Source organism: Nannobrachium achirus, assembly GCF_963921795.1.
Source record: "Nannobrachium achirus genome assembly, chromosome: 21".
NCBI classification, from domain to species: domain Eukaryota; kingdom Metazoa; phylum Chordata; class Actinopteri; order Myctophiformes; family Myctophidae; genus Nannobrachium; species Nannobrachium achirus.
The window spans coordinates 9,334,264-9,347,384 of NC_137828.1; the positions used below are offsets into that span (position 1 = coordinate 9,334,264).

Here is a 13,121-nt window from a genome sequence, read left to right on the forward strand (position 1 = left end):
ATGTGCGCGCACAAGCGCGTGTGTGTGTGTGCGTCTGTGTGTGAGTGTGGGTGTGCGCGCGAATGTGTGTGCATGTGTGCGTGTGTGTTTGTGCGCGTGTGTGTGTGTGTGTGTGTGTGTGTGTGTGTGTGTGTGTGAGAGAGTTATGTAACCAGCTGCTTGCAAGTCGATGCTTGTCTCCTGACTAATCAATAGAAAAAAAGTCATTCTGGGGGTGAACATCATTTGTATTGTAGAACTTTTTGTTTGTGTCGTCAGGTGTCTACATGTGTGGTGGAGGTCATCCCACCTCTCCTTTCTTGCCTTCCTTCTAAGAAGGGAATATCTTCAGAAATAGAGTCATATCCTGGAATAAATTCCTTACAAAAACATTTCTTCACCAATGTGTTTGTAAAGGTGTCTAGTAACACATCTCACAAAGACTGAAATTCAGTTTCCCTAGGAGAATCCGTTACAGCTGATGAAAGTTGGCCCCAAGGAAAACATTCCTTGATCTTCCACGATCTTACTGTCATATACCTGTACTGTATTCTACTGTATGATAACTTCCATCTTGGGAAGAGAGACTTAGCAAGCTGCCACTAGGATGGTACGCTCACTGTTTTGTCTCTTTGTCTGACTCTCTTCAATACAGCAATTTATTGATTGTCCTTTGGCTCGTCTCTGTCTTATTTTGGTTATGGATTTATCCATATCCATATTTATTTAAGTTATTATTTAAGTTATCTATCATCTGCCATCACTCAAAGCTCACTCCCCTGCTCAGGGATGTGCATAGAATGTTAGAGAGGCAGGGGCTGACATTTCTAAAAGGGCCTTTTGGTGAAAATATCAAATATAATTGTGAGCTTGGAGGTCGGCTATTTCCGGTGCTTGATACCACACTGAACTAAGCATAATCGAGTTCATACTGGAGATGTGGCGTAACGGCATGGATTTCTACACAGAGAGGGCAATTATTTCAACATAAGACGCTCCATCATTCAAGCTCAGAAGAATTTGGACAAGGCAATTCTCTTCAGTATGGCATGGAAAAGAGGGTATTTGTATTTCTTTCACCATATAGTAAAAACTGCATTCATGGTCTGGAGAATCCCAGCTCTCATGCTCACTTCTGTCTCCATATCCTCACGTGCCAGTTGTGTAACGCAAAGCCAAGCAAAAGTATTTTATAATGTAGTGGGGGAGGGTCAGAGGGACATAGGGTGCATGTGTGTGTGTGTGTATGTGCTCAGGCCAGGGGTGTCTTACCAAATTCTGGGCCCTGGGTACAAGGATTCACTGCGGGGCCCCTGTGCTTTCACTATTGAAAAATAGCAGATATACAAGCTCACAGCGCGGCACCGAGTGCCGCGCTGCGAGCTTGTAGATCTGCTATTTTTGAAAAATCATGAGAATCTTTGAATATTTCAAATCCTTCTAAGGTTTTTTTTTTTAAAACCTATGTTTCTATGTCAGTGGAGCTCAAACCTTTTCATGTGTAGGACCGCCAAAATGATATGTATTTGGCCACGGACCCCCATCTCAAAATATTTAGTTCCAGGGACCTCCCAGAAGCAAAATTTGAGTTAGAAATGTTCGTTTAAAAATACATATATTCAAAGATTTTCACACATTTTCTCGACTTTTCAAAAATAGCAGATCTACAAGCTTGCAGCGCGGCACAGTGCCGCGCTGTGAGCTTGCATATCTGCTATTTTTCAATAGCTAAAGTACAAAATAATTAAGGCCCCTCCACCACCTTGGGCCCTAGTAACTCAGTCCCACTTTCCTACCCCTTGTGACGCCCCTGTGTGTGTGTGTGTGTATATGTGCTTCAGGGAGGAGTCTGAATTGGGGGGTGCAGGTCAGGAATTTGGGAGGTATAAAGGAGTCTGGGTCCGAGTCCTCTGTTCTCTCCTGCTACGGACACACACAGACACACAGACACACACACCAAGCTGCAGCCATGAAGACCACAGCGCTGTTGATGCTGTCCTCTCTGCTGTGCACGCTGGCGACCTGCGTCAACGTCATGCCTCCTGCAGACTTTGACCTGGCAAAGGTAGGGTGACCACGACATTTCAACCAAGGCCATTCCAAGTGCTTTATTACAATTACAAGTGCAGAAGAAATTATTAAGCAAAGATGAAAGTGTTTAACTTTTCAAAGTACTGGGAATGTTTAGGGCTGTCACGATTATGACATTTTACATGACGATTAATTGTCACTCAAATAATTGCGATTAGACGATTATGTAATAATTGTGACAGCCCTGGGAATGTTTCAGTCAGACCTGCAGTTTTGTTCCAATGCTGTGAGAGATTCTAACTGGAGATTCTACAGATTCTAACTAGAGATTCCAACAGTGTTGATTTCGTTGACTAAAACTATAATGAGAAATGTTTGTCGACTGCGTTTTTTTCTACTGACGAAAGCGAAATAAAAACGAAATAAAAACTAAGCTGTGATGACTAAAACTAAGACTAAATATATTGACAATTTCGTCAACAAAATAAAAACTAGACTAAAACATTAGGGAGGGACAAGAGGAGAAGAGAGTAATGTTATGTTTGGTTGCTCTCAGCTGTTGTGTGCTGAAAATACAGATCTACAAGCTCACAACGCATCGCAACGTTATAGAGCTTGTAGATCTGCTATTTTCAGCACACAACCAAGTGTAAAATCAGTCATTATGATGCCTTCAAGGCCAGCCAAAATACATTTCAGTTGACTAAATCAACTGTAGATTTAGTCGCCTAAAATCTAATGATATTTAGTCGACAAAAATGTGACTAAAACGAATACTTTTCAGGTGACTAAATTATGACAAAAACTAAATGACATTTCATTCAAAAGACTATGACAAAAACTAACTCAAACGTTGCTGTCAAAAACAACACTGGATTCCAACACTGAGAGATTCTAACTAGAGAGATTCTAGAGATTCTAACTCACTGCAAAGCACATCGCTTGGATTACCCCCGCGGCCCGCCGCTAAAAAAGTAGAGATGCAAGAGACTGGAACCGGACCATTGCTTTTTGGATACAACGCTTGGTGACGGTAAGAGTGGTAGTTTACCTGGCGAACTACCCCCGGCATTGCCGGCTATACCTCATTTGGGCATGCTGTGAGTAGGAACCACATCTCGGAGCGGCATAGCCGTGGAGTGAGTGGTTCCGAAAGGAGCTAACATGGGCCTATAATTACTCATTAGTGACATGACTAGAGTACTATTATATTTATTATTTTTAGCGGCTTGATGACTGCAGTTCTCTCTCTCTGTTTCTGTCTCTCTCCCTCTCTCTCTCTCTCTCTCTCTCTCTCTCCCCCCCCTCTCTGTCCCTGTCTCAGATCGCTGGTAAGTGGTACATGGTAGGACTGGCCACCAACGCCGAGTGGTTCGTGAACCACAAGTCAACGATGAAGATGGGTACCACCATGCTGGTGCCCACCCCTGGGGGCGACCTGGACGTGTCCTATGCCAACCTCAAGTGAGCTGAGCTGTTAAAACCATGCAGGGACGTGCTGGCCATTGGGAAAAGCGGGACTACTCCCGAACGGCCGGTTCATTCCCGGCCGGTACAGGCCGGCCATTAGGAAAAAATTAAAAATAAAATGTCGGCCTTCGTTCCATTTTGGGGGCTGGGCCGCCAACAAAGTAAATCGTCACTGTCGGGCAGAAACCTTGTATTTCCAAGTTTCAAATGTGTACATTTTTTCGCGAAGCAAAGCCCAGCTTCATCATAGGCCGTCGCACAAAAGTAGTGAAAACAGCAGATCTACAAGCACACAACGCCTCGCGGTGCGAGGCGTTGTGTGCTTGTAGATCGGCTGTTTTTACTAGTTTAAATCATTTTTTAAATGATAAATACAAAACAAACGGTTTTGGACATACAAGATTTCCACCTGACCACGACCTCATGTAATTGGCCCACTGGCTTGTCACTTGTCATGATCTGAAATGGCAAACCTTTGAGTAGCAGCAGCGCTATAGAGAGAGATCTCTATAGAGAGATCTCTCTCTCTATAGCATGCAATGAGGGCCTCTCCAACTCTCTCTATAGCATGCAATGAGGGCCTCTCCAACTCTTTTTCCCGGGCTGAATCAGGGGCCCAGCATGTCCCTGGTTAAAAACCAAGGCAAGCATGCAACATCCATGATGGAAACATGCAACATGAGTGAAAAGCATGAGTTCTATATTTGAAGTCCCCCCTCTCTGTCTGTCTGTCTGTCTGTCTGTCTGTCTGTCTGTCTGTCTCTCTGTAACAGTGCGGATGGTACCTGCTGGAGAATGACTCACCTCGCTAAAAAGACAGACACCCCCGGGCGGTTCAGCTTCCGCAGCCGCAGTGAGTAGAGCACACGCACGCACGCACGCACGCACACACGCACGCACGCACACACACAATGCAATGCAATGCAACGCAACACATGAACGAAAGAACGCACCACTGTTTCCCATAGTGGGTTGGCAAGTTAAAGGTCCATGAAACACAAAATCACTTTTTCTATAAATATATATTATATCAATGAGTCACTTGTGATAGGGAGCAGTGATATGGTTCAATTTGCCCATAGGCTTGGGGATTCAGAGCTTTCTGCTGTCTCTGTAGCTATTTCTGTGTACTTCCACTTTCTAGGTCGAAAAGAAATCTTTGGCGCCACTCATTAAATATTAGCTATCACTGTTCTATTGTGTAATGTGACGTAGGCATATCTAATTAATATTAACGTTTGTTTTACAGAGTCGTATCAAGGGGGGGCGTGGTTTCACTGTATGCTTGTTTCAGCCAGAGAGAAGAGCAGGCTCTGTCAACAGACAGTTACACTGTGTGGTGCCTGTGTTATTTTCTGTGTAGTGTAGCCTGTGTGTGTGTGTGTGTGTGTGTGTGTGTGTGTGTGTGTGTGTGTGTGTGTGTGTGCGTGCGTGTCGTGACAGTGCACGCACACACACAACGTCCACACACGAAAAATAGCAGATCTACAAGCTCACAACGCGTCGCGAAAGCGGCGCGTTGTGAGCTTGTATATCGGCTATGTATATAGCCTAGCTAATAGCCGTAGAGCCGAAACCAACGTGTTTACATGAGAAGCTGCTGCTGCAACGGCTGTTAGCTAGGCTACATAGCTACATAGCAGATATACAAGCTCACAACGCGCCTAGAAAGCGACGCTCCGCGACGCGTTGTGAGCTTGTAGATCTGCTAGTTTTCGTGTGTGTGGACGTTGTGTGCGCGCGCGCACTGTCACGAGACACACACACACACACACACACACACACACACACACACACACACACACACACACACTACACAGCAAATAGCTATCATGCTAGCCTAGCGTCCATTCTTCACTGGTTCCGTGGTCCAGAGCTGGAGAAAGTGTGTCCATGGATAAAAGCTCCGACAGCTTGTTTGTAAAATACCTGCACATTTTAATTGGTTACAGAACATGGAGTTGCCGAATCTTTATACTTTTTACACCTCCAATGGCTGGTTTTAAAAAATGTTTACGAAATGGAAAAGCAACAAGTGCCCACTGCTGAAAGCTTCGGTCTGTCTCTCTCTGATAGAACACGCATTACTCCGCCCCCTCCCCCCACAACGGCAGATAACCACGCCTACATTTTAGAAATCTTTTCATGTTCTGAAATTCCATAAAACAAATTAGAGGCGGGGTTTCTTATCCCTTTAATGCCAAATGTTTTATGTTTCCATTTCCATATCCACAATACTGTAACAACCCTGCAAGAGATCAGGCCGTAACTCGCTCCGCCAAGCGAGCTATAGCCTTCTTGGCGTTGCGGGTTGCTTCCTCGTCTGCTGCGTGGGGGGCTGGGGTTCGCGTCCCAGTAGGGAGCGAGCTGCCTCACTCCGCTAAACGTTACATTACTGTACATATAAATCATTTTGAAAGATCTTTTAAAAAGTTTAAACCAAAAAACAACAACACAACTTTTCATCAATTAAAAACAATTCCAACATTTTTTCAGCTATTTACACTATAGTTATATATAGGCTAGGGTGACCATATTTTCAGCCGCTCAAACCGGGACGCGAACCACTGTTGCCTAAAACCGGAACTCTCAAAGCAATGCTCACGTTAGTGCACGCGCACATACACACCGCAGGGTTGCATACAGGCAGTGACTGATTGACAAACAGCCTCAGCGTTGAATTCAGACACGCATTGAATTTGTTTATGTTTTCTGATGGTTAGGTGAGCATGTTTTCATGAAAAGAACATGCCTATGCAACCACTGAAAACAGCTACTATTATTTCAATTCTAGCGAAAACCGGGACAATTTTGTAGTGAATGTTGAAAACCGGGACATATTAGTGTTTTAGAGATATTTTTCGGGACACTGGGACACGCAGCTTGAAAACGGGACTGTCCCGGCCAAACCGGGACGTCTGGTCACCCTAATATAGGCTCCCCGGGCAAACACCTAATTTCTCTTTTCGGGTCTTTGGGAATCACTGTACTAATCCGGTGGTTCTCAAACTTTTGTGACTGCAGTACCCCATGATTCCTAAGCCAAGGACCCCCTTCCCCTGACTACAGCATTTTGCATAGGAATATTTACATAACTGGCTCTATTTTGATTGTCTTCTAGGTCTGGAATTCCATCATTTTAGGGGCAAGGCCACTTGGCCTTTGGTGTTGTCCATTTCTTTATGGCACAAAGGCCAAATGCCAGGGCAGGAAGGCCATCAAATAAAACATAATTTTAGTCCATTGAAAGAATTTGTTGAATATAAGGGTTAGGGATGATAACCTAATCTACTGTGAAATAGATAAATGATGGTATTTACAATCTGATCCATGCTCAGCTCTGCACCAGTAAAAGTCGCTGGATTGGTTTTAAAGAATCTCAACGCTGACGTCTACATGACAAGAAAGACACACTGGTGTCTACTGTCTATATATTGACAAGAAAGAGACAGAGGAGAAAGTGGTACAGTCAGCTGGGGCATTAAGGCCACTGTGGCCTCAGGTCATGCCATTGGTTGGAGGGGCACAAGGCCAAACTGAGGGGCAATGGCGGCCATGGCCTCCCTGAAATTCCTGCCCTGGTCTTAACTACCAGTTCTTATGCCTTAACTTAAAGGCCTCAGAAAGGTCCGGTGGTCGGAGACAGTATGGACAGACCTTTAGTGTTAGTTCACCTATTTTTTACATAAAGCTGTGTGAAATACTTGCCATTAAAACAGTGGTTAAAAATGTATTAATTGATTACCAGAGTCCCGTGGTCAGAGTTCTGGTCAGTTTCTAATGAATATTAAGTAGTTCCAATGGGGTGGGAGCCATTTGGCGTGGCCCAATCATTGAAAATAGATGAATCCACAAAACTAGCGTCATTTGTATTGTTGGCCTATTTCTACCATATAGAGCAAGGTTTCGTTCTGATCAGCTGACTGCAAAGCACCTTGTTTTGGGGAAATACGTTGCAGCGGCGTAGTGATACTGGACACAAAAAATAGTACCATGTGACAGAGGGGTCAAAGTTGAACGAAAGTTGGTCTATTTGGTAGAAATAGGTCAACAATACAAATGACGCTATTTTTGTGGATTCATCTATTTTTAATGATTGGGCCAGGAGCCCCTGCCAAATCACCGGAACTACTTTATATTCATCTAAAACTGACCAGAACTCTGACCACGGGACTCTGGTAATGAATTATTACATTTATAACCACTATTTTAACTGAACTATAAGCTGGTACTTAAGACAATCAAAACAGAGCACTTCAAAACTCTAGTTTCAATACCAATATGTTCAAAAATAAAACAGCGGAATGGAAAATAAACATTCTATTCAATAACAGTTGTACCAGTCAAAGTATTGATGTAATTTGGTTTAACAATTTACAGAGGAGCAGGTTCACACACGTTTTATCATTAACCATAACACTAAAAATACATATTCCTATTTTCTAGTTTCTCTCCCGTACCCCCTGCAGTACCCCCGCGTACCCCTGGGGGTACAGTACACGTACACCCATTTGAGAAACACCATCTCTGTCTGTGCTCTCCACAGCTTGGAACAACGAGAACGACATGCGTGTGGTGGATGCGGTCTATGACAGCCACGCCATGGTCCACACCATCAAGACTATGGCCGGGATGCCTGAGGTCATGAACAAGCTCTACAGTGAGTAGAACCTAACCTTCTCGGTCTATGACAGCCACGCCATGGTCCACACCATCAAGACCATGGCCGGGATGCCTGAGGTCATGAACAAGCTCTACAGTGAGTAGAACCTAACCTTCTCGGTCTATGACAGCCACGCCATGGTCCACACCATCAAGACCATGGCCGGGATGCCTGAGGTCATGAACAAGCTCTACAGTGAGTAGAACCTTCTCTCATCAGGGGCCAGTAGAAGACAATGGTGGACAGAAAAAGTATATATAGGCTTAGCTCCTTTCGGAACCACTCACTCCACGGCTATGGGGCTGTTAAGTCTGACATCATTTTGTAGGCAGAGGAGAACTTTTGGGGCCAAAAGGCCCCAGCGCCCGTGAATCTTTTTACTATTTTTACTATTTACTCATATTTCTTCTCTTTGTTGTTGAATGGAAAGTGGTAGAATTATACTTAAGTCATTATTTTTGTCTCGGATCTGTTGAAATAGCGAGGGACAGATATTGATAATAAATCTGCTTGGAGGTCTGACTACAAAATGATGTCACGGCTTAAAAGCCCCATGCCCCTCCGAGATGTGGTTCCTAGTCACTCCATGCCCAAATGAGGCGTCGCCGGGGGTAGTTCGCCAGGTTATCAACCGCTCTTACCGTCACCAAGCGTTGTATCCAAAAAGAAATGGTCCTATACCCGCCTCTTGCATCTCTTGCATTTTTAGCGGTGGGGGTAATCCAAGCGATTTGTTGAAACAATACTTTAAAAACGCTCACTAGGGTTCAAGTTGTTGATATAAAAAGGATTGGAAGATGTATTTGGAGGACACCCTGTAGTAACTCTGAGGACCCCCTAGGGCAGGGGTTTTCAAAGTGGGTGACGGGGCACCCTGGGGTGCCGCGACAGCAATCCAGGGGTGCCGCGAGATAATTTGATAACATTTGGAATTCATTTGGACACTTGAAAAAAATATTTAGTATCATTTTAAACTTGAAGTACAAAGTTATTTTCAGTCAGTTCTAACCAAAATGGCTGTTATCTCAATGTTTTCCTCGCAACATAATCACTAAAATATCGTCACTGTCGGGCAGAAACCTCGTATCTCCAAGTTTCAAATGTGTACGTCTTTTGGTAAAGCAAAACCCTGCTTCATCATACAAGACTGTCGCACAAAACTAGTGAAAACAGCCGATCTACAAGCGCACAACGCCTCGCATTGTAGATCTGCTGTTTTCACCAGTTTAGTACATTTTATAGATGATGAATACAAAACGAACTGTTTTGGACATACAAGGGTTCCACCCGACAACGACGACATGCTATAAATATAAGGTGCTGTGAGTGAAAATCATAATGTAGGGGTGCCTCAGATTAAAAGAAAATATTTATGGGGTGCCCTGAGACAAAAAAAAGTTTGGGAACCCCTGCCATAGCTAGGGGTCCCGGACCCCCTGTTGAAATCAACAGTGTGGTCGATGCTGCGCAGCTCCAGGCCTGTGAGTGAAGGAGGTGTTAATTGTTGTACTTGCAGGTCGAACCCCTGATGTGAGCGCCGCCCTGCAGGCCAAGTTTGTGCAGTTCGGTCTGGACACCGGGGTTCTCCGAGACAACATCCTGATCCTGCCTAAGAGTGGTAGGTCATGTTTGTGTTACTGTAAACAGGGACGTGCTGGGCCCCTGATTCAGCCCGGGAAAAAGAGTTGGAGAGGCCCTCATTGCGCGCTATAGAGAGATCTCTCTCTATAGCGCTGCTGCTACTCAAAGATTTGTGACAAAGTGACAAGCCAGTGGGCCAATTACATGAGTTATATTTCGTCGTTATCGGGTGGAAACCTTGTATGTCCAAAACCGTTTGTTTTGTATTTATCATTTTAAAAATGATTTAAACTAGTGAAAAAGGCAGATCTACAAGCACACAATGCCTCGCACCGCGAGGCGTTGTGTGCTTGTAGATCTGCTGTTTTCACTACTTTTTTGCGACGGCCTTGTAGGATGAAGCAGGGCTTTGCTTGGCGAAAAAATGTACAAATTTGAAATTTGGAGATACAAGGTTTCTGCCCGACAGTGACGATTTACTTTGTTGGCCAGCCCCCAAAATGGAACAAAGGCCAACATTTTATTTTTATTTTTTCCTAATGGTCGGCCTGGACCGTCCGGGAATAAACCGGCCGTTCGGGAGTTGTCCCGCTTTTCCCAATGGCCAGCACGTCCCTGACTGTAAACATGTGAAGGATTGAGAGGGACCTGGCAGTCAATGCAAAAGGAACACAGGTTTTCAAACTAAAAAGTTTGTTTAATTTTCAAAAATAACAAATAATTTGCAAAAGATTTGAACAAAGGTTATAGGGCCCTTTAAGAGGTCAACAGAACATAACTATAAATGAAAATAACGTGCAGCGAAACAGGAAATGAACTCAACTAACAGACCTGACATACTGAGACATGAGGGGAGTTATATAAAGGTGGACCAAACCAATAAATACACACAGGGGAGGACAGCATTTAACACAACTATAGACTAAACCAAACTAATCCCAATCCCCCCCTCTCAATCAAGTGTCTTGGTATGGTCCATCCAAACTGGCTCCACCCCCAGCCTCATTCTAGGAACATACTCCAACTGCAAAAAGTATTATTAGTACAATGCATAATTGCCAATATAGAATTACTGCAAATGTCAATACAAAAATGGTATGATAGAATGCAAATATAAATATGATGATTTTAAGGAGTCTTCTCAATGTGTGTCTGTGGTCCCAGTCATCAGAAGGATGCCAACATTTCACACATTTATAACCTCTTATTGTCTCCTAAATGTCTAGACTTGAAATTGAAAAGTGTTAGATCTATCTGTCTAATAGTTCCCAACTAATCCCCCATGTTTTTGTGTTTGTGTTTGTCGTTCCAGCGGAGTGCTCCGACGCGTAAAGATCCTCATCCCTTCCTCTGTGGCCTCGGCTTCACATCCCTACTCTGTCTGGAAGGAGTTGTCACATTTAAATAAAAATTAAAATACCACAATGTAAATACTGTGTTACAAGTAAAGGGCCTGAATCCAACATTTGTTTGAGCTTCTATTTTCGGTTAAGACATTGTAGAGAGATAAAGGAGTGCAGCACCAAGTAACACACAATCTAGTAAGACTAAAGCAGACTGTGAGCTTGTAGATCCTCTATTTCTGGCAAAGAGGTTTGAAAAAGAAGAGTAGACTACTACGTATTATTACCCGGCCTGTTTGGATGCTTGATTCTGATTGGTCGAGCGCTGAAATCAGAGGTCTGATATCCACGATAACAGACCGCTCCGCTCTATAACAGACCGCTGCCTAATCAACGGCTCAGAGCAGCTGCTGCATTCAGGCTGCACTGCGTGGATTTAGTGCTGTATGCAACATGTCTACCATGTAAACAAACACACAGCGACATTTACAACTAAACGTTGCTCTCAAGAATGTTTTTAAAAATATTTTAAGCAAAAAATAGAGACGTATTATCAGAAAATGGATTTTATCTAATCAGCACTTCCTTGTTTTCCAAGGCGACCGTGTCGCGCTGGGGGGACGCCCAGCGCAACACTTGTGGAACACTTCCAGCCGTCTGCATGTAAACAAGGATATACTTTGTTTTGTTTTTAGTTTTGAGTCAAATTATACATTTTATTTAGTAGCCGGGTAATAAGCGGGATGATGAATGGCTCCTTGGGGAATGACGATAGATAACATCCCTTCGGCCTGATAACTCCCTCGGCTAGCACCTCGGGGAGTTATCAGTCCGTCGGTCTGTTATCTACCGTCATTCACCGCGGAGCCATTCATTATCCCTTACTTAACGGTTCAAGGTGGTTAAATGTCTGACAAAAATTAATCCAACATATGTCAACTCGGGAAACTCGGGCCCTGGATATACTCATATATAATATGAGTATATCGCTGATAACATCCTACTCTGTCTGGAAGGAGTTGTCAGATTTAAATAAAATTTTAAATACCACAATGTAAATACTGTCTTAAAAGTAAAGGGCATGAATTCAACATTAAGTTTGAACTTCTATTTTACCGTAGGTCTATATTTTGGCTATTTGAAAACACAGCCCTGATAAGCTGAAGCATGCAGATCTGCTATTTAAAAAAAAAGTTTTGTAGTTTTGAAGAAAAAGATTACATTAAAAAAGAAACATTTTGGGGGGGGGGGGGGGGGGGGGGGGACTAAATAATTTGAGTCATTCAGTCAAATAGAGAAGGCATGTGTCAGTGGAATGGGATTTTCTGAATCCAGATTGGAACTCGTATCAGATTATTCTCATCGAGATATCTTGCAATCAAAGGTTACTTTTAAAGTAATACATATGTTATCCTGTCAAGGCTAATACAGACATAGCCTACACTGTTCTTTTTGTGGAAACGCTGATGAAACTTTATCTCACCTGTTTATTTTTGGCAGAGGCATATTTTATTTACCTCTATGGGCAGAGGTCCAGACAGGGATCCTCTCGTTTTGCAGGTTGCTGATTCGGTCTGGTTTTAGACCGGATACGGAAACATATTTTAGATAGGGATGGTCCGATCAGGTTTTTTGGAACCGATCAGCGAGCACCGATCACAAAAGTTTGATCACCCGATACCGATCAATCACCGATCCGATCAAGTTATTATTTATATTTTCTAAATGTTAATGTTTTAACTTTAATTCATTCATTCACTCATGAATTCATTTATATATTTGCCTTATAATTATTTACCAGCATTACTATGTATTTATTATCATAGCAGTAACTAATTATTCCTTCAGCACTGTGGAAATCAATACCCCAAAATGGCTTCAAGTGGGCATACTGAACGGCTGGTTGATCGGATGCACCGATCCGATCGGATCGGTGAATTTACCTTTTGATCTAAACCACCGATTATCGCCGATCACGCTTTGATCGGCCCGATCCGATCCATTGCCGATTGATCGGTAACATCTCTAATTTTAGATGTATTGTTCGTGCAAAC

General features: G+C 43.3%; 1 protein-coding gene across 1 annotated transcript; it reads left to right on the plus strand.

Annotated features, from left to right (window-relative positions):
• The first annotated feature begins 1,805 nt into the window (after positions 1-1,805).
• On the plus strand, positions 1,806-11,187 carry LOC308306873 (lipocalin-like). Its single transcript, XM_080751927.1, has 6 exons — positions 1,806-2,044; positions 3,335-3,474; positions 4,254-4,333; positions 8,027-8,140; positions 9,660-9,761; positions 11,037-11,187. Exons 1-6 carry the CDS (start codon positions 1,949-1,951, stop codon positions 11,054-11,056), a joined length of 552 nt encoding a protein of 183 aa, XP_080608053.1. The 5' UTR covers positions 1,806-1,948; the 3' UTR covers positions 11,057-11,187.
• The last annotated feature ends 1,934 nt before the right edge of the window (positions 11,188-13,121 follow it).